The sequence below is a fragment of the Sodiomyces alcalophilus genome (genome assembly GCF_042370955.1).
Source record: "Sodiomyces alcalophilus JCM 7366 unplaced genomic scaffold ACRALscaffold_6, whole genome shotgun sequence".
Lineage (NCBI taxonomy): Eukaryota > Fungi > Ascomycota > Sordariomycetes > Glomerellales > Plectosphaerellaceae > Sodiomyces > Sodiomyces alcalophilus.
In genome coordinates, this window is record NW_027263537.1 from 3923913 (window position 1) to 3945265 (window position 21353).

The 21353-nt window shown below is 39.3% G+C and overlaps 4 protein-coding genes across 4 annotated transcripts; all 4 read left to right on the plus strand.

Moving 5' to 3' along the window:
* Nucleotides 1-551: 551 nt before the first annotated feature.
* ACRALDRAFT_2021526 (uncharacterized protein) lies at nucleotides 552-8331 on the plus strand (the record flags this gene model as incomplete). The annotated part of the gene is made up of 4 exons (XM_071020061.1): nucleotides 552-700; nucleotides 773-780; nucleotides 845-889; nucleotides 8315-8331. The coding sequence occupies 4 exons, from the start codon at nucleotides 552-554 to the stop codon at nucleotides 8329-8331; spliced, it is 219 nt and encodes a 72-aa protein (XP_070873751.1).
* A 7868-nt stretch (nucleotides 8332-16199) lies between these two features.
* ACRALDRAFT_2108004 (uncharacterized protein) lies at nucleotides 16200-16397 on the plus strand (the record flags this gene model as incomplete). The annotated part of the gene is made up of 1 exon (XM_071023357.1): nucleotides 16200-16397. A coding segment is annotated over one exon (198 nt), but the record flags the coding sequence as incomplete, so codon positions are not given.
* Nucleotides 16398-18060: 1663 nt separating this feature from the next.
* Nucleotides 18061-18461, plus strand: ACRALDRAFT_210134 (uncharacterized protein; the record flags this gene model as incomplete). The annotated part of the gene is made up of 3 exons (XM_071023057.1): nucleotides 18061-18082; nucleotides 18199-18238; nucleotides 18272-18461. 3 exons carry the CDS (start codon nucleotides 18061-18063, stop codon nucleotides 18459-18461), a joined length of 252 nt encoding a protein of 83 aa, XP_070873753.1.
* Nucleotides 18462-18999: 538 nt separating this feature from the next.
* On the plus strand, nucleotides 19000-21026 carry ACRALDRAFT_1032924 (uncharacterized protein; the record flags this gene model as incomplete). The annotated part of the gene is made up of 4 exons (XM_071014931.1): nucleotides 19000-19075; nucleotides 19130-20219; nucleotides 20276-20537; nucleotides 20601-21026. 4 exons carry the CDS (start codon nucleotides 19000-19002, stop codon nucleotides 21024-21026), a joined length of 1854 nt encoding a protein of 617 aa, XP_070873754.1.
* Between the last annotated feature and the right edge of the window lie 327 nt (nucleotides 21027-21353).

The following is a 21353-nucleotide window of genomic DNA, read 5'->3' on the forward strand; positions in this document are numbered from 1 at the left end:
TATACTACTATATAAATCTCTTCCGGAGTAATACCCTTTATCAGGGCCTTCCGTCTCTTCGTAGCGATAGACTCTTCCACCCACTTAAGTATACCGTTAATACCCTTCTAATAGGTCTTATAGTCTTTACGATCTTCTTTATATCGGCGGTAGTCTTCGGTATAGGCGGCCTTACCTATAGCCGTTAGCTCGGATATATTAGAGGGTTAGCCGTTAGCGTTAGCGATAGAGGCGTAGGAAGCAAATTCGGGACGGGTGGCTCGTAGCGGCCTAGGCGCTGGATCGTCAGGGCGTAGGAAGTCCCAGACTCCGTTACTACGGGCCCTGACTTTATAGAGGCGGTTCCACAGCTCCTAGTCTTCGTGGCTTATATAGATAGTCGTATTAGAGGTCATAGTTATAGCTATAGGCAGCTCGGCGTAAATAGCTTTAAAAGGTTATCAAGTAAAAATAAGACTCTTAATTATTATAAACAGCGTATAACTTAATTACGTAAAAGCAGCGATCGATCTATTAATTCAAAATTAACTCTATAGAAATCTCTAATCGTAATGCTAAATTCCTGCCCTTATTCCTATAGCAGATCCACTCCCACTTTCGGGTCCGGAACAACCCGCTCCGGACCTGCTTTGGGCCAGCCTGTGCGACACAGTTTGCGGGAAGGGATATACACGTTCAGGTCGTCAGGTTTCGTCCGAAAGTGATATCTATTTTAATTAATTTCCTATACAAAAAGAGGTACCGCCCCGACATTGATTGTCTTACGTGTTAGGGCGGCAGGTCACTAACGTACTGTGGAGGTCTTTTGCAGGCAAAAAACTACTAAAAAAGTCCGTGCACACAGTGGAGGTACAAAACCTCTTAACCGCCCTTTGCGAGTCTAGGCTCAGTGAGTATATGATAGCCTTACTACGGCGGCAGGTATTATAGCTATTTATATCTATGGTTTCTTATTCTGATACTTTAAAGTCCTTAAAGAGAGAGGTATTATTATATAGGGTATTTAAGGCTATAGGATTTATATAGCCTATTTAATTATGCTATAGCTATATAGTTTCCTTTATTTTTATACTTCTTTTCCTCTTATTTTAGTCTCTTTGTTTCTGGAGGTCTAGATCTTTATTTTCTTAGTTTCTTTATTTTAGGCTTTATAGGATTTCCTTTATTATATTTATTTCTTTATGCCTACCTCTTAGGATAACCGGCCTAGCTATAGCCTAGTAGAGTCCTCTAAAGAGTCTAGCTCTGATATATATATATATATAAAGGGACTCTTTTACTATTTCGTTTTTAAAAAGAATAACCTGTTTGTTTCTCGATGGACCTCTGACTTTGCTATCGAGGATCAGGAGACTTATTATATTGGTTCCTAGTTCGGGAATATATTGGCATTCTTTTAGAAATAGTGTTTTTCTTGTATCTTTAAACTTTATAATACAGTTTCCTACGCCTATTATCTTTATTATATTTAGCTAGCGAGCCTAGTAGTGGTTTCGTATATAAAGCAGAGAGATTTATTTACTATTATATAAGAAGTAGCTCCGCTATCTATATAAAAGTTTAAGTCTAAACCAACCTTATTCTCTGTCTAAGTCTTAAGAATCCTTTTAACTATCTTACCTATATTTAGGCTAGTATTTCGATTATTCTAGGGATTTTAGATTATTATATTTACTTCTTTAACGTCTATTATATCCTCGGCTTTCGGGTTTAGGAGGATATCTTCGAATATAATCGATTTATCTTCTTCTTCTTCTTCTTCAGGTTCTTCTAGTTGCTTTTTAAGGATTATATTCACGGAATCCTTATTTTTTACGAGCGTCTGAAGCAGTTCGTTCTTTAAGAGGCCCATAATAGCGTCCTTCCTTTTCTTATGCTAAGGGTTTAGGGACCTGGATCTGCCCTTAGAGGAGGAAGAGGAGGAGGAGGACTTAGTTCTCTTAGAGACCCCATTCTGCTGCTTTTTTCCAGTATTTTTCTCTATAACCCAGCTTTTAGGAGCCTTATCTAGGTAAAGGAAATGGTAGGTAGAGGAGACGTGGCTGGGTTTCTTATAGTTCTTATAGAATAGCCCCTTAGTCTTTTTCTAGGGTTTTTTAGACCTTTTAATAAGGAGAGTGTTATTTACTTAAGACCGCTTTATTTTCCGGGAGGCGTCTATTAATTTAGTAACGATTTTATTTAGCGTATAACTCTGGATATTATAATAAAGGGACGAGGTAATCTGGTTAGTAATAGAGTTATATCTCTTATCGAGGGCGTTTAAGATGGAATTAATTACTAAGGGTCTGTCTTAGTAATGAATAAATAAAAGGATAACAGGGACTAAAACGAAGGAGTGTGTGGCGCTTGTATATTAGTGGCTTCGTATTACGCATAGTGTTAATACAGCGGCCGCATAGCGCCTTCGCGGCGGCCGCGCACGTGGAACGAATTCCATTATTATAAGGGGGAAGGAGTTCTTGTCCGAAGAGGTTTTCCTCCTTTCTAAATCTAAGAGGGACTATTGCCTAGGAAGGCTAGCCTAGTATTAACTAAGCGATAACAGAGTAAGAATAAAGAAATAAATAAATAATATCTTTATCGCTTTTAGCGTCACGGACTTTATTAACCGGTCTATAATTACTTATAGATAATAAGCCTTATTATCGCCGATAAATAATAGATCTGTTATAAAATCTATTATAAGGTAGCTATAGATCCGGTCTTGTATGAATTGCGACTTTAATCGTCCGCGCTTCGTATTCCGCTATTAGTTACTCCTATTATATAAGCTATAGTTATAAACAAATTTTCAGATATCCCTATTTATACCCGGCTAAAAGAACTGCCGGGCTATTATAGTGATTATATTCTCCTTACCTAGGTAACCGCTAATAGTTGAGTTATAGATTATATATACTAAGCATCCTCTTAACGGCGAGTCTTTTTCGGAGCCCGGGACCTAAAGGCAGTCCTAGAAGGTTATATATCCTGCTAGGTAAAGGGAATACTCCGCGATCCATAACCTTAGTCTAAGGGATAGGTTAAAGCTATAAGCTCTGGCGGTAATCGTAGTAAGGACCCCTTAGTACTAGGGGTTAGTCGCTATAGTCTTATCCTAGAGTCGTTAAAGGTCTTTATCTATTTCGAATACGCGCTTAATGGATATCCTTTATACGGCCGGTTTAAGGATAGTTATAGAGATCGCGGAGTTAGTAATTATTTAGATTACCTATCCTTATTCCTGATTATTAAAGGACTGAATAGAAGGCCTAGACGAATTGATATTCGGCCTATAATCGTGGCTTTTTAGTGGAGCATAATAAAGCCACCAAGCTCCCTAAGTACCACACGTCCTGCGTATGTATATATGTAGGTACAACGTGTAACGTATATATATCTTAAGCAGTACTCGCAGGACCATAACTCCGAGCCTGTTTGGCTGAGTTTAAGGGCAGAATTAATGCGTTAGTAAGGAGCGTTAAGACGATAAGAATAAGGCAGATGCATTGAATGAATTGGTGCCTATATGATAGGTGATGATAACGGGATTTTCCTACTTAAGATATAGTATCTATAAAATAGGTGTTAAAGAAAGGCGAAGCCGTCACTATGCAGAACGGCTCCGCATAGCGCCAAACAAACGACCAACTAATAGGCTAGCCGAAAGGAAGGGTCAGGATCGTCACGGGTCCGTATCTAGAGCTAGGTTCCCGAGGAGACGGTCGCCGGGCCTCTAGAAGGGTCGGCAGTGGTCCGATCAGGGGAATAAATAGCTAGATAGGCAGGCGGGCCTACGGTCGGCTCTTCTGGATCGTCTAGATAACCGAAAAAGGAAGGATAATGCAAATTGTGATTATGATGGGTAATAGGTGACAATCGTGAAAGATCGGACGAAAAGCTAGCTAGATATAGTGGGTCTATTCCGAAGAATAGCCGTATACAAGACCAGATCTCTAGGACTAAGTGGTCACGTGATATCCACTGTCCTGACCCGGAACACGGGTCTGCCCCTCTACAGTGTGGTACTTAGGGAGCTTAGTAACTTTATCATAGCTCCACTTTTACACCACGATTATAGGCCAAATATCAAACTGTCTAGGCCTTCTAGTTAGTCCTATTATTAAAGTTATCTTTTAGGGCGTTCTATTCGCGGCAGGATAATATATCTACTACGAAGTTCTTAGTAGCTCGCCGGTACTTTAATATAATGTTAAACTACGCTAGTTCGCCGGCCTAATAACTTTACCTTTTAGTAAAGAACCGTTTAGTTATAAAGTACTTAAGTACTTTATAGTCAAATAATATTATAAATTATTTATAGCTAGTTAGTTTTACCCTTTAAGCGAGTATATAACTTATAATCGCTAATATCTCCTTATTATAAATAAGGTAGTTATACTTTACCGGACTAAGCTTATACGAGTAATACACGACTATACATCGATATCCTTATTCATCCACCTAAAATAGAATACCACCTAATGCGTAACCCGAGCAGTTAGTCCCTAATATAGTCTTATAGTCCGGGTTCTATAATTATACGACGGGTTCCATCTAGAAGAGTCGTTTTAGCTCCTTAAAGGCGGTATCTTCTTTAGCCCCCTACCTTAAAAGCCGGTCCTTTTTTATTAATGCTAAGAAGTACGTCATGATACTTATAAAATCATAGATAAATATTCGATAATAGTTCGTAAACCCTAAGAAACTTCGCACCCCCTTTATAGAGGTAAAAGCCTCCTAATCGCGGATAGGCTTTAACTTCTTAGGGTTATAAGACACTCCCTTATTCACGGTAATAATAAATCCTAAACACTTTATTATTATTATACCAAACTTATACTTAGCCAGATCTAAGTTTAAGCTAATATCCGCGACTCTATATAGTATTAGCTAGACCTTGGCTTCGTGGTCCGTATAAGATTTATTTACATAAATTAGGATATAATCGATATATACTATAATAAAGATATTAATGAACTTTTATAGCGTTTAGCTAATATAGCCCTAGAAGGTAACGGGTGCGCCGCTTAGTCTAAAGGGGTATACTATCTACTTAAAGAGTCTAAAGCGCGTTCTAAAGGCCGTGTTACTTTTATATCTAGGAGCTATACGAATCTTATAAAAGGCTATGATTATATTAAGCTTTGTAAACCACTAGCGCTAGCTAAGTTATATAGGGTCTCGGTGATTAGGGGGAGGAGGTAGCGGTCTTACTAGGTAATCGCGTTTAGGGCTCTATAATTAAAATAGAATTATAGTCCGCCCCCTAGCTTCTTTATGAATAAGACTAACGTAGCGGCCGCCGAGCTACTAGCCTATATAAACCCCTTATCTATTAGATTATTAAGTGTCTTCCGGAGTACTAATAACTCTTCCCTTAATATATATAAAGGGCCCCTATAATAAGGTGGGCTTAAGTGTATCAGGACCTCGCTTAAGGGTAATCTTATAGTTAATACCTAGCTAGTAAGGGAGTAAGCTATTAGCCTTATCGGGTATAAAGAGCTCGCTGAACTCTTATAATATATTCGCGTAGATATAGGCTTAAGGGTCTATAGGCGCCTTTTTATAAAGAGCCTTATCGATATCCTATATATTAACGGCGCGGATAAAGGCGTCGAACTTATCCCTATCCTTTCCTTTTAACCCTATCTTTATTTATTATATTACCTCTATGGTATAGTGGTAGTATACCTGGTACACGGTTAAGGTAAACGGGTCGGTTCGCATCCGGCTAGAGGCGCACGCAAAAGAGGAACCCCTTTTCCTTTTTTACGCTACTCGGATCCTATTCTAGGGGGCCCTTATCTGCCTTAGTATATACGATAAGGGTTAAATAGGGGGTCTATTAGACCCACCTTCCGCCCGGCTTCGCTAGTCGTTAATAGGTGCTATAGGGGAGTTAGTCGCCTTACCGTGGAAACGAGAAAACGGTATCGCGCTATCCCTAAGTGCGTAAGTAAAATACGCGGCGTCTCTTCTACGATACAGAGGCAGCCTCTTACGCTATTACGTAAGCATTCTACCTAGGCATATAACCCGCGTTAGCTCTACCTATAGCCATAGAACAGGGAAGCTTAGGAGCTTTAAACCCTAGGAAGCGTATACATATATAAGTCGCCCCGTAGTGGGCCCGTAGGGGTTAGCCCTAGGGTATACAAGAAGGCGTATAAAAACAAATAGAGATAATTATCCGCGCGGCGTTAATTAAGCACGTAGTCGGCTTTACAGCCGCTACGGGTAAAAAAACGTTATAGGCTTCTTAGAATAAAAGCCGCGAGTTTCGGATATATATTAAGTTAGTACCAGGGTTATTAAGATCCTGACACGGCACTAAGCCTTAAATAAGGGGAGTATAGGTAATATACACTAACCGTATATATCTCTAGCTAGCTAGTACTATAGGACCTATAAGAGGATTTATGTTAGGTAACCTTAGGGTATAGTAAATAATATATAAATACGATGTATTCTCTAAAGGAGAGGGCGAGGTTCCGGCTATATATATCTACGGGGGAACCTCGGGCTATTTAAGGCTAGGCGCTATACTAGGTATAGTGCTAGGACGGTGCTGGCACCGGTCTAGCGCTATACTGGTTTGGTACTAGTATAGGGCTAGCACTAATCCAGCGCTATACGGGTTTAGTGCCCGTATAATGCTAGTACTAATCTGGAGCTATATGGTTTTGGGTCCTGGTATGGTGCCGGATAGTGGTGCGCAGTAATAGGGGTTTTTATCTAGGGTACGGTTAGTCCGACTAGGGCACTTGGTTATTCCGACTAGGGCAGTACTGACAACACCTGACGCCAGCCGCCACGACTTCTTTTTATACCTAGATACTTATAGACACGTATTAAGCGTATCGTTATTACGATAAATTAAGCGTTACTACGATTAATTAAGTGTATCGGCACTACGATTAATTAAGTGTATCGTCGGGACCGTCGCTATGATCGATTGAGCGTATCGTCGTTACGATTAATTGAGTGTAGCGTCGGAGTACCGGTCTTCCGCCACCCCCTGCTCGGTCTTCCGGGTCTTCTTAAACCCTTTCAAGCTAGAATGATTCACTACCCTGTATAACCCGAAATTAGGTGTATTTTAGAGGTATTTCGAAGTACACAAACATCCACAAAGGAAAGAGTACGAATACAAGGAAGAACACGCCAAAACACCATACCCAAAGCACGAAAGCATAATATTATTATGTTTATTGTATATGCGCGGCAGCTGCTACGGCTAGCGTAGCTACCTACTACCGTAAGAGCTGCTGCTGCCGTAAGAGCTGCTGCTGCTTATAGAGTAACGCGTTTAAAGGTAACGGTGAAGGTGGTGGTGGAGGAGGAGGAGGAGGAGGAGGAGGGATAAAGAATTTATAGTAGACCCATAATATAATATATATCACGTAATATTATATTACGTGATATATTATATAACCTATTACGTGATCTAATATTTTCGTAATACGCGTTAAGTATAGTGATTATATAATTTACTCGTCACGTGACTATCTTAGTTATATAGTCACGTGACTCGCATACTTCTTATAACCCATTTCTTACTTCGTATAAATACAAAGAAATAGAACACACTCTCCTTTATATACCATACTATTATAGGTGGACCTCCTTGTTTCCTTATATACGCGTTTCGCTCTGTTTATGCTTGTGTACATCGAAATACCTTGAAAGTACAGCTAATTTCGGCTTATGGGGATATAGTAGATCATTCTAGCCTAGAAGGGTTTAAGAAGACCCGGAAGACCGAGCAGGGGGTGGCGGAAGACCGGTGCTCGTATCGTCGGGACCGTCGCTATAATCGATTAAGCGTATCATCGTTACGATTAATTAAGTGTATCGTCGGGACCGTCGCTATGATCGATTGAGCGTATCGTCGTTACGATTAATTAAGTGTATTGTTGGGACCGTCGCTACGATTAATTGAGTGTATCGTCGGGACCGTCTCTATAATCGATTAAGCGTATCGTCGTTACGATTAATTAAGTGTATCGTCGGGACCGTCGCTATAATCGATTAAACGTATCGTCGTTACGATTAATTAAGTGTATCGTCGGGACCGTCGCTACGATTCATTAAGCGTATCGTCGTTACGATCAATTAAGTATATCGTCGGGACTATCGCTACGATCGATTAAGCGTATCGTCGTTACGATCAAATTAATTAAGTGTATCGTCGGTATCGCCTCTATAATTAATTAAGTGTATCGTCGTTACGATCAATTAAGCGGATATCTTATAGTATAACGTATATAAAAGTATCTGGGTATAAGCGGAACACGCGGGCGGGTGTCACCGGCTATCATCATAGGACCCCAGTCGGAATAACCAAGTGCCCTAGTCGGACTAACCGTACCCTTTATCTAAGTCTTATACTAGTTCCCTAAGTCTTATACTACGGTTTTCCCCCCTATAGGCATTAGAGAAGGACCGTATAGTTAGAATTCTGGCTCCTAGCTACTTTAGTAGGAAAAAGGATAGCGAAGTAAGAACTAATAAATAAATAAATAAAATCTGTTATATTATAGCCGTAAATATAGATCCCGAGACTCACCTTACTTCGCGGATAGCTTATATATTAGGCGGCTTGTCTTCTCCTTTTAGTTATAGATTAATATCGGTAACCCCGTGGTATAACCTATAATTCTTCTCGTAATATATAATATTATTATATTCTAACTATAGGTTCCCTAGGAATATATCTTAGTCTAGTCCTTCTACTATATAAACGAATACTCGTTATATATAGCGTCTAATCTTAAGCTTAAACACGACGATCCTAGTGCCAATAGCCGGCTTGGATATATCTATTAATCCTTTTAATAGTTATTTCTTTTTATCGATTAACGGTAACTAGAGTCTTTAGGCGAAATATTTATTTATAGTAGTATAATAGTTATAACCCGTATCTAAAAGAGTATATATATATCTTCCATTTACTCGCGTTAATATTAGGGCTAAGTCGCTGCTAGCTAGGTATTTAAACGCCTTTTATTCCTATTGTAGGGCGGCTATTGGCTTTAACACCCGCTTTCGCGATAAAGCTATTCTTTTTCTAACTCTTTATTATCCGAATTAACTAAGCTTATAGCGATATCGTGATCTTCTACTTATACCTTCGCTATACAGGCGCCCTTAGCCTTTAAGCTCTTAGCCTAGGACTTATAATTTATACAGATATATCCTTTTTGCCTATATTCCTAGTATTCTTAGTTATTATAATATTAGTCTATAGTTATATCGGTTCGGACTTACTTAATCCCGCTTATCGTAACGTCTTTATTAGTATCGCGAGCCTCTTAGTTCCGTGTTCGATTCGGTATATAAGTATTCTGGTTAGTTAGGCGGAGTCCTTTTACCCTCTAGGTAATACCCTAGACCTCGGTGACCTAGCTTAGGTAGTTATAGAGTAATTTCGTAATAACTAAGGCGCTACGTAGCTTCTAGCTTGGGGCTCCCTTAAGGAAAATAATTTTCGCTAAGTCGGCCTACTTACTGCCGCTTAGTTATATACTCTGCTTTTCGAATTTCGGTAAGAACTATATAAATGTTTATTCCTCGCGCAGCTTAAGGGACTATAGCGCGAAGGCCGCGCGGGGCTATTCGTTCTAGTCCTTATACCTGTAGTCTAGGTAGGTAAAGAACCTTTCAGGGTTATACGTACCTCTCAGTACTCTAGTAGCATAATAACCCGATACTATTTACTAAGTACACTTCTTTAGGCACTAATTAATATAGTATTATATCTCTACTTAGTTATTAAATAAGTATTCGTCTAAGAGGAGCTTATCTCGTATCTATTATAACTAGGTAATATATTCCGCTTATTTTCCGCTAAACTTCGCGGGGTATAATAAAGGCTTAGGATTTAATAAACGCGGTTGCTATAGGACTTCGATTCGAGGGGGAATAACAGTTACCGGGGTAAGGGGACCTGCTGCCGGTTCCGCGGGTAGATTAATAGGGGCTCCCTCTGAGGGTAGCGCGAGGTTAGGGGAGGATCGGTATAAGGCTTAGGCGTTTATAAAGCCGTTTATTAGTTATTAGAGCAGTTCTTATTACTAGGCTATTTATTCTTATAAAGGCCTTAGCGTTATATTAATAGCTTCGGTAATCCTTTGGTCCGTCCACTTAGCTAGCTTAGCGGGGTTTATATAACCGCCGCCGCCTAACGGCGTGTTCGTATCTAAGGCTATACTAACGCAGCGCCTGGGGTTTACTGAATTCTAGCTATATAAGTGGCTAGTTATAGGTTAATGGCACTAAGTAAGGCCGAATAATTATATTAGCTAGAATTAAGGAAAGGAAAGGAAAAGGTCTATAGAGAAGTGCAGGATTTACTAGGTTTATACGAATCCGCGGTAAGGGTAGCGCGAGGTCCGAGTATCGGATCTACGCGCTAACTAGGGGTTCCGGCCTTATACCGAAACTGTATATTCGAGGGGTTAACCCGTGATATATACATAATTATACCTATAATATAGGGCTCCCTCTTATATACTTCTGCCCTTAGGAGCAAAAGACCGAAAAGAGCTGCCTTTCAAATAGCAGCCAAAATCAATCTAATATAAATTAAAATCAATCCAAAATTAATAAGAAGTAATCTATTAAATCGAGTTATTAAACTATTAATTAAGTTTATTAAATCTGACCCTTAGAATAGTCTATCTGATTGGTAAATATAACTGCCTAGGTCCTTATAAAAGTCTACCTAGTTAATCAGTTTAAACAGTTCGATTAATTTAATCACCTTAATTCGATTTAATCGGTTTAATCAGTTTCATCGCCTGGGTCCTTTTAGGTAGTCTGCCTAGTCGTATGATTTAAAAAGGCTCGATTCGTTTAATCGCCTGCGTCCTTCGTCAATGTGTATCCGGTTACGCGATTCGAATAGCTTAAAGCAACCTCTTAGGTCTTAAAAGATTATGGTCGTATAGTTTAAATAGTTTAAAATAACTACCTATATTCCCTGTAAAGGAGTACTCTGTTATTCGCTTAAAATAGCTTAATCAGTTTGATTAATTGAATTACTCGGGTACTCTGTAAAGGTCTGCCTAGGTACGTCATTCGAATTAATTAGTTCTATTCGTTCACTTGGCCTAATTTTTTAAGTTAGTAATCAGTTTATTAGTTCTACTGGGTTATTAACCAACTAGTTAGTTCCTGGGCCCGAATACCATAATTGTATATACGATAATCGTTTACCCTCTAGCTAGTTAGTCTATAATGGCGTATAGTAGACAAACAGACTTTATAGTAACGTAGCGTCTCTCTAGGACCTGCCTACTAGTCACAAGTTAATTATCTATGCGTCTATAAGACCTAACCGTCCTAAACGATCTAAATAACCGAATAAACCAATCAAACTGCTTAATTCAAAGGCGTAACTAAAGACGTAACCAAATACATAACCATTATAACTGTCCTAGACAATATAAGTCTGGTATACAAGACGTGATAGATTTTACCTCGCGACTCTGCGATACTTTCTAATAGTTCGCGGGCCCTTTAAAAGGTAGAGTATATATAGGCTATTAATATCTGCTATTAATAACTACTTTATAGTCATAGGAGTGGAATCAGGAGCGTAAAGATATATATCTTTATAGTAATTTACCTATGTTAATATATAATTATTAATACAGGTAATTAGTAATACAGAGATATAAGATATAAGCCGGGACAAAAAAAGTCTATTACGCAATAAAGAGTCTACTGTATAATAGAGAAAGTTTATTACTACTGCTTTAGTACCAGTCTTCTTATATCCTGTTTATCTATATATATCTACTTTATCTCCTTCTTTTACTCTCTGTCTCACTCTTCTTATTAACTATTATATTATACTATTAATACTAAGTACTATAGAATATTACTTTATTTAGTTTACTAGACCCTCTATCACTCTAGCCCCTCTTACTATTACTTTCTTTAACCTACGGCTTCTAGTTAAGCTTATAGATTTTATTTAAACTCTTACAGCTTATAAGCCCAGTAAGCTTGAAATTCTGTAGGCCCTAGGGCTTATAAATCCCTTTATTCACTACTTAAAGCTCGAAATCCATTCTTAAAACAAGAAAGAGGAGGCTTATTTCCTGTTAGTTCTTAAACGTTACGCCCTTAATATAAGAGCTTCGCCGATCGAGCTTCTAGGAAGAGTTTAGTATTTTCTAAACTAAAAACAGACTCCTTTAACTAATAGTCACGGAATCCCCTCCTTTCCTTTATAAGGAGAATCTCGCCTTACTCCCTTATAACGATCATCTCTTAGCTTGTTTCGAGACGAAGTAATAATAAGCTATTTACAAAGAAGAAACCTGTTTTATATCTGCTTATTATATTCTAAATACGAACCTACGCCCCTATACAGACTACGTAGTTGCTTCCGACGAATTAAGGTAAGTAAAAGAAAACATTATTTAAAATAAAAGGAATTAATAAGTTTATTATCCTTCTACGCTACCTTTATTTCTATTTTCTGAATGAATAAACGAATGAAAAGTTATTATCGATCTTATAGACAAAGATTAATTTTCACCATAAAGTAACAAGGGTCCAGGCTTTTATTCTCCTGGATCCTTTTACTAGTAGTTCTTTTCCATCGATCGCAGGTCTATTTTATTAATCCATGGCTCCTTTCTATTAATCGCAGTTGTATTCTATTGTTATATAGGCCTGGTCTACCGGTTTAATTACCTCTTTCGACCGATAGAGGTTACACGGTTCTGTTCTATTGGTTCTATAGTCCCATTTTATTAGTTTAATTACCCTTTCTAAACGATAAACGTTATAACATTCCCTTCTATCGGTTCTATAGTTATATTTTATAGAGTTACTTACCTCTTCCGACTAATAAAGGTTCTTAATATTTCTAACCTTTAAACGATTCGGTTACTTATTATAAAGAGAAAATTAAACAAAAACATAAAAATAGGTATTAATAAGAGTAGGAATCAAATATATAAAATGGCTATATCTTTGCTACTATACCACTGTACTATTATATTATTATTATTATTATTATTATTATTATTATTATTATTATTATTATTATTATTATTATTATTATTATTATTATTATTATTATTATTATTATTATTATTATTATTATTATTATTATTATTATTATTATTATTACCATTCTCTTAATCCGCTATTCTAACTATTCTAGCAGCTCTGCTTAGGCTATACGGTCCTTCTTAGCTATTTATAGGGGGGAAAACCCCGTTTAGGTAGAAAACCCCCTATACTCTTCTTGTTAGGACTAGTGCCGCTTCGGGGCTATAACGGCTCTAGTAGTGACTCGATATATATCTGGACCACACCTCTAGTCTAATAGCTAATAGGAGGGTAGCAGGCTAGGGGTTTAGGGTTAGCCTGGGGGGCGGTTCCCTATTTAGGAGGCCGAAAGAGGTCCGCGGCGGTTCCGTATTCCCGGAATCCTCCCTATATCGGGGTGGCTAGCTTTATTTACGCCTTCCTTTAGGCGAAGATTTTAGCAGGGGCTCCTGCCTTTATTATATATGCCTACTATATTTAGTAGCCTTCTATAGCTATAGCTAGGTTTAATTAAAGATTTTAGGGCCCTCTGCCCTTCTTCCTGGTTTCCCTTTTATAACCCTCTTTTTATATTTTTATAAGCTTTTCTTCGATCTGCCCCTTTATTCCCGATTCTATTCCCGTCTTTATACTATAGTTACCAATAATAGGCGCCTAGTAATTATATTTCTAGATAAGGTCTTTCGCCTCGGTTTATTTATAAGTGGTAGCGTGAGCGGGCAAGCAGTGGTTTTAGGGCGGGCTAATAAGATAGGTTATAGTTAATTAAATAATAATTAAAATAATAATAACCTTATTCCGTTAATATAAGTAAAGGGGTGCTGCGGGAGGCGCGTATCGGGTCCGGGCTCGGTGCTAACTACTTCTAAGATACCTCTTAAAAATAATTAGTCTAAGAAGAAAAAGAACCCGCGTTACTACGAGCCTAGTGCTTTACGTGTATTACCGTGGGTATTCCTAGGGGTATCCTTAGGGTGCCGAAGTGGTAGCGCTATATAGCCGTTTCAAACTTTAAGTAGTTATCTTAGATACACTAAACGCCTCGGGGGCGAAAAGCCCGAAGATATAGAGGGATATGCGAATACCACTAGAAAAGGTACGGCGTGCTATTAGTATACTAATAGTCGTCGGACCTATAAGGATATAACTTAGGCTCGTGGTAGTGTCTTAGTGGTGCTAAGACGGAAATAACAGGGTTCTAATAACTAAAGCAGGTTCCGGCTATAGCCTTAAAATAGTAGCACCGTATCTATAACTGCTATAGAGAGTTTATATAGGCTATTAGTAAGGGTAATAACGGCGTGGTTATAAATATGGTTATATATATAGTAACTTATAATTAACTAGTATTTATACTTAGCTATAGTTAAGTAGAAGTCTTATATACCAGATATTATCTATAAAAATAAATAGTTTTAAATACTATTGTTAGTTTTAATTCCTTTATTTATTCGTGTTTTAAAATAAGACTCTGCCCCTATAGCGCACTGGTGGTGCCCTGGTATATAACCACGAGGCGGTTAGGTCAGTTTAAATCCAGCTAGGAGCGCGCGTAAAAAGTTTTTCTTTTTATACTACCCGGCCCTATTCGCGGGTAGCCCTTATCTGCCTTAGCACGCACGATAAGGGTTAAACAGGGGGGGCCCGATAGCCCTACTCCGCCCGGCTCGTAACTAGTCGATAATAGGCACTGGTAGCTCTACCGCTAAGGCCGATACGCCCTATATCACCAAACTGGGGCAGGCAGCCCCTACCATTAATAGGGCCGTAATAGATTAGTCGCCCGTTACGTATATAGAGACAGTACCGCGCTCCGAAAAGCGTATAAAAATATCTTAGCGGGACCTATACGAAATATAGGAGCTACGAACCGTACATTATATTATATACAAGGCTGTCTATAGATAACGTAAAAAGCTTAAACGTGGGCCCAGAATATATTAAATCCTAAAAATAGGGTTATTAGCGCGGGATTGAATTAATTACTAAGGGTCTATCTTAGTAATTAATAAAATAAAAGAATAACAGGGACTAAGACGAAGGAGTTTATGGCGCTTATATATTAGTGGCTTTGTATTTTATATAGGGTTAATATAGCGGCCGTATAGCGCCTTCGCGGCGGCCGCGCACGTGGAACGAATTTTATTATTATAAGGGGGAAGGGGTTTTATCCGAAGAGGTTTTCACCCCTTCTAAATCTAAGAGGGACTGTTACCTAGGAAGGCTAGCCTAGTATTAGCTAAGCGATAACAGAGTAAGAATGAATAAATAAATAAATAAACAAAATAAGACTCTATTTTCTACTCTTTATTAATTTGAAAATAGGAAAAAACGAAGATATTAAAGAGATTTCTATCTCTAAACTTCGAGGTCGAGATGGTTATAAAAGGTAGACTCTTAATATTAAAGCTTCTTTTTATCGAGAAGGAAAGCTTTTAGAAGAGGTTATAGCTACACTTCTAGCTAACCCTTCTAATAAATAAAAAAAGAGTCTTTAAAAGCTGTAGAAGAGGTTTTATTTACTTTATTAGCTATACCTTTCACCCCCGTTTATAAACTTAATACCGTATTTTGATAAATTAGGCTACGGGAACTACCTCCTCCTCTAACTAGCAAAAGTGTGTTTAGAAATAATAAGCTTAAGATAGTTAGATTACTTTATATATAGTTTAGAAAATAAGAATTAGTAGCTAGATAGGTAGGTCGTATAGTAACTATAGTCGGAATCGCTAAGTAGTATAGTTAAGCTATCTTTAATACTATAAGTGGAGTAGGGCTTTTGCCCTAAGATAGTATTCCACTCTCCTATAACGGTTACCGGTATATACTTTGCACCTAATTAAGTACTAACCTATTATAAGTAACTTAGTATAGAGCCTATTAGACCCCTACTAATAGGGCAGGTATAAAAAGGGACTTCCTTTCTTACTTTTGTCTTTTTTATCCTTTCCTTCCACTTTAGTATAGAGATACACGCTTCGAAAAAAAAAACGGGCCTTAGTCCTGACTATTTCGGCCTATACTAACCTTCGGGGCACCGAAATCGCTAGAAAACTGGGTCTTACTAAGCACTAAGTCTATCGAATTATCTAATCAGGTTATAGTATAACCCTTAAACGCTCCGGAAGGCCCCCCCTATAACTCCCGTAGAGGTGGTAACCCTTATCGAATATATAACTTCTTCGCGTAAAGGTAGACGCTCTACCCACCTCGAGCTTATAATTACCCTTTTTAATAGAAGATTTAGCGAATATACGATCGGATTAACCCTCCGAAGGCACTGTTTTAAGCGTGCTCTTATAATAAAAAAGCCACCTATATCTAATAGGAATTAAGGAAAACGGTTAAAGTGGGCCTAAGAATCTATATATTAGATACTCGACTAATAAAAAAGGTCCTTTAGAGTAATAAAACCTGAGTAACTAGGGGTAATTATAAAAACGTTTATATTATATAGTAACTAGATAAGTCACCTAATCCTACCTGTCTTATAACTCGAAATCAACGAAATAACGATAGATATTCTAGGGCTCTTTCCAGGGCTTCGAAAACGGCCCCTTTCTGCTTTAGGAAAAAGAGTGGGCACGATCACTGGTATAGCCTCTTAGGAGCGTATCCTGCCTTTAGTTTTTGCCTACTATAACAAAGTAAAAGGTATTATTTTCTAGTAAGATAACGCTCCTGCTTACTCCGATAAGAAAATAAGGAGTTAATTAAATTAAACAGATATAATTAAATGGAGTAGCTACCATATTCGCTGGACTTAAACTCTATTAAGCAAGTTTAGAATAAGATAAAAGCTTATATCTAGAATAAATTTAGGAGGTGCCTGACGAGAAGCTAAATCAGGTGATATTAAGGAGCCAGGTGCTTAAGGCCTAGAACTCGATTCCTGATTAGTTCCTCAGGGAGCTAGTAGAGTTAATACTACATAGGTGCTAGCCGGTTATAGTAGCTAGCGGGGGTAATATAAAGTATAAGGCGTGTTATTCCGACTATATTATACGGTTATTCCGTCTATAGTTCTAATTATATTATAACTTTCCTATTACTATCACTATTAATCTACTTTATATATCGTTAATCTATATTGTTAATGTATGTCGTTAATCTATATCGTTAAGCTGTATCGTTAAGCTGCATCGTCGTCAATCTCAATTGATATCGTCGATTAAGAGGCGGCGCATTCCATTACCTTATTATCAGAATAAAATAGCCGTGGGCATAGAAGCGGAGGAGGAAGATAAAGACGAAGAGGAAAAGGAAGCAGAAGAAGAGTTAGTACTGCTGCTATTACTTCGACGAATAAACAAGCTATCCGTTAATTATTCCAAGCGATTAAATTAATCTAACTTAATAAAATACGGTAGAGTGCTTTACGACTATAGTTCCCGAGGGTCCAGTCTGTATCTAAACTACAGTCGGAATAACCAAGTGGTATAGTCGGAATACCGGGCCTTAAAGGTATTAGAAAGTTATGTATTTGGTACCGTTTTAGTTAGGTATTTACTGAGTTAAATTACTTACCCTGTCTAACTATAAATCTAGGAAGAACTGTCGTCTAAAGGCTAGCCTACATAGTTAGGTGATAATAGCATAATAATAAGGGTGGACTTATTCGGACTGTGATAAACTCTTAATCGGAATGTGGTCCAATTATGACAGCTCTTGACAGGCTCCGCCACCTGCTAATTTTTTTTTTTTTTTTTGGCCACATAATTTATAACCTGCTATAATAAAAACTACGCCTATGATGTTTTTAACGTCTTTAACGTCTTTAACGCCTTTGACGTTTTGGACGTTTTTTTTGGAGGTTTTTCAGACGTTTTTTTGGACGTTTTTGATTGAGTTCGTAGACTTGTTGATTGATTATATATACAAGAAGCGATCAGCTACCTCTTCCTGGTGTATTCGAGCTTAGAGCTTATGTCGCTTAACTTTACGGTCGGATACGTGGAATAAGGGCTATCGGGATAAGACTCTATCGGGATATCCTCTATGGCGGCAGAGGCGACGTCTGGTCTCTTTGATTATACGTGTCCGTTATGGTCGTGATAGTTAGTTAGCGGTTTACTTAGTAGATCGAATCGTGTCTAGGAGGGCAAAAAAAAAAAAAAAAAAAAAAAAAATTGGCAGGTGGCGGGGCCTGTCAAGAGCTGTTATCAATTGGACCACAGTCCGATTAAGAGTTTGCCACAGTCCGAATAAGTCCACCCAATAATAATAATACTAATAATAATAATAATAATAATAATAATAATAATAATAATAATAATAATAATAATAATAATAATAATAATAATAATAATAATAATAATAATAATAATAATAATAATAATAATAATAATAATAATAATAATAATAATAATAATAATAATAATAATAATAATAATAACTAGACTATCTAGTCTCTAATAATAATACTATAAGTTATATACGGCCTATAATATTCTCCGAGTCTAGTATAGGACTCGTAGATATAGTAGCTATAATATTTTATAATAGTAAAAAGCCATAGTCTCTATATATAGAGTATATATTTCTGTATTTCTATATAAAGAGATATATTATAGAAAGGGACCGGCGTTAAATTACTGTCTTGGCTACGAAGTCGCTTATATACAAAGTGGGGAATTTTTTAACGAATAGAGGAGATTGTCGAACGGGGCCTAAGGTATATAGCCAGCAGGAAGAAACAATATGCCCCCGCAATCATTTTCTACAGTCGTACTAAGCTCCTGTCTCACAGGTCCAATCTCCTGGTATATGTTTGGCGTGCTCGGTCGTCCACGCATCAAGTCAACGTATACCGGTAGTCGCAATCGAGCGTACCCCCTAGCACGATACCGGCCACATTGTACAGACCTCCGAAAATTGCTGAATCTCCCCAAAAATAACGTCTCTCCATCATCGCGGTGTCAGGCTTCGGCACATATTATGGAGCGAGTCGACACCTTCACACGCTTATCTAAGCTCAGAGAGCTGATGAGAAGCCATGACATCGATATTTACGGTATGCCCCATGTTCCCGACAGCGGAGATCGCTGACTTTGGTTGCAATTCATAGTAATACCGTCTGAGGACAGCCATGCCTCCGAGTACATCGCGGCCTGTGACGCCCGGCGGGAGTTCATTTCGGGGTTCAGTGGCTCTGCTGGATGTGCTATTGTCACACTGGACAAAGCGGCTCTTGCGACGGACGGCCGTTACTTTAACCAAGCTTCACAGCAGTTGGACGAGAACTGGTTGCTTCTGAAGCAAGGCCTCCAGGATGTTCCTACCTGGCAAGACTGGTCGGCAGAGCAGTCTGCCGGCAACAAGGTCGTCGCTATAGATCCCCAGTTGATATCGGGGTCTGCGGCCAGGAAGCTGGCGGAGAAAATCGAAATGTCAGGCGGAAGAGGCCTTAGAGCACTAGAGCAAAATCTTGTTGATCTAGTCTGGGCCCAAGGCAGACCAGAACGTCCGATGAACCCTGTCATGCACCTACCGGAAAGGTTTACAGGCAAGGACGTCGTCGCGAAACTTACGGAGCTACGTCGGGAATTGAAGAATAGAGGCTCGCCAGCTCTGGTCGTGTCAATGCTTGACGAGATTGCATGGCTCTTTAACCTGCGGGGAAGCGATATCCCTTACAATCCCGTTTTCTTTTCCTACGCCATCATTACTCTAGACTCAGCAGTCCTGTTTATTGACAGTACTAAGCTTAGCGCTGAATGCAGGGCCCATCTGGATCGTAATGGCGTTTTGGTCAAGCCATACGAGGACATTTTCGACGCGGCAAGAGATTTACAAGCGACTTACACGGCAGAGAGCGGTGGCTCCGGCGCAGAAAGAAAAAGGCCTATGGTCTCAAACAAGGGATCCTGGGCTCTGAACCGAGCACTTGGTGGAGAGGGGTTTGTGACCGAGATCCGCAGTCCCATTGAAGACTCGAAGGCTGTGAAGAATGAAACAGAACTTGGGGGAATGAGGGCCTGTCATATCAGAGATGGGGCCGCGGTGATCGAATACATTGCGTGGCTTGAGGCTCAACTTGTTGTCAAGAAAGTAACACTGGATGAAGTTCAGGCAGCGGAGAAGCTCGAAGAATTCCGTGCGAGGAGAGAGTACTATGTCGGGTTGTCGTTTGACACTATCTCGTCTAGCGGGGCGAAGTGAGTAGCGTGTGGGCCCATACACTGCCATGCCTTGGTCTGACGATTGGTTTTAGTGCTGCGATCATCCACTACAAGCCTCAACGGGGTAACTGCTCCATCATTGACCCCGCAGCCATCTATCTATGCGATTCGGGTGGTCAGTACTTGGATGGGACTACAGATGTGACCCGAACCATCCATTTTGGACGGCCTACAGCAGCGGAGAAAACCGCATACACCTTAGTTCTCAAGGGTAATATTGCGCTCGACACTGTAATCTTCCCAAAAGGAACCACTGGGTTCGCACTGGATTGTCTTGCGCGACAGTTTCTCTGGGTATGTCCTGGTTCTACACTACGAAGTTACTGGACCATTCCAGCTAACACATCGTCGGTGCAGAGAGAGGGTTTAGACTACCGACACGGGACAGGCCATGGCGTGGGATCGTTCCTGAACGTCCACGAGGGCCCAATCGGCATCGGCACGCGTGTACAATACTCAGAGGTCGCGTTAGCACCTGGCAATGTCGTGTCGATTGAGCCTGGTTATTACGAGGATGGTATGTTCGGCGTTCGCATAGAGAACCTCGTTATGATCAAGGAGGTCGCTACGCGGCACACCTTTGGTGACAAAACTTACCTGGGATTCGAACATCTCACCATGGTTCCGTATTGCCGCAATCTGATTGAGCCTAACCTTTTGACCGACTTCGAGAAGCAGTGGCTCAATGTCCAACACGAGAACATGTTCGCAACATTCAAAGACAAGTTCAAAGATGACCCGTTAACTCTCGCCTGGTTGACCAGGGAGACTCAACCATTGTAAAGGGAGGACAGCAATATGGGGGGCCCTGGGCCCTTGGGATTCGTGTTACCCCAAACGCATGAATGCCGCAAGCGTAAAGGCAGAAGCAAAGCAAAGTCTAAATACAGGATTCTTGAAAGGGTCATACCAGGACACTCTGCTCAGAGACTGGGTCAAATTCAGGACCCTCGAGATGTCCAGTCCGCATCTGTGAATAGTCTGCAATAATGTTAGAATGATGATGCTTCTGACAGACAGATGTACTAATAAAGATAAACTCGCATGAAGTACTAATATCGCTGCTCCGGTGATAATAACGATCACTCGCGAGAAGAGGCATACTACAAG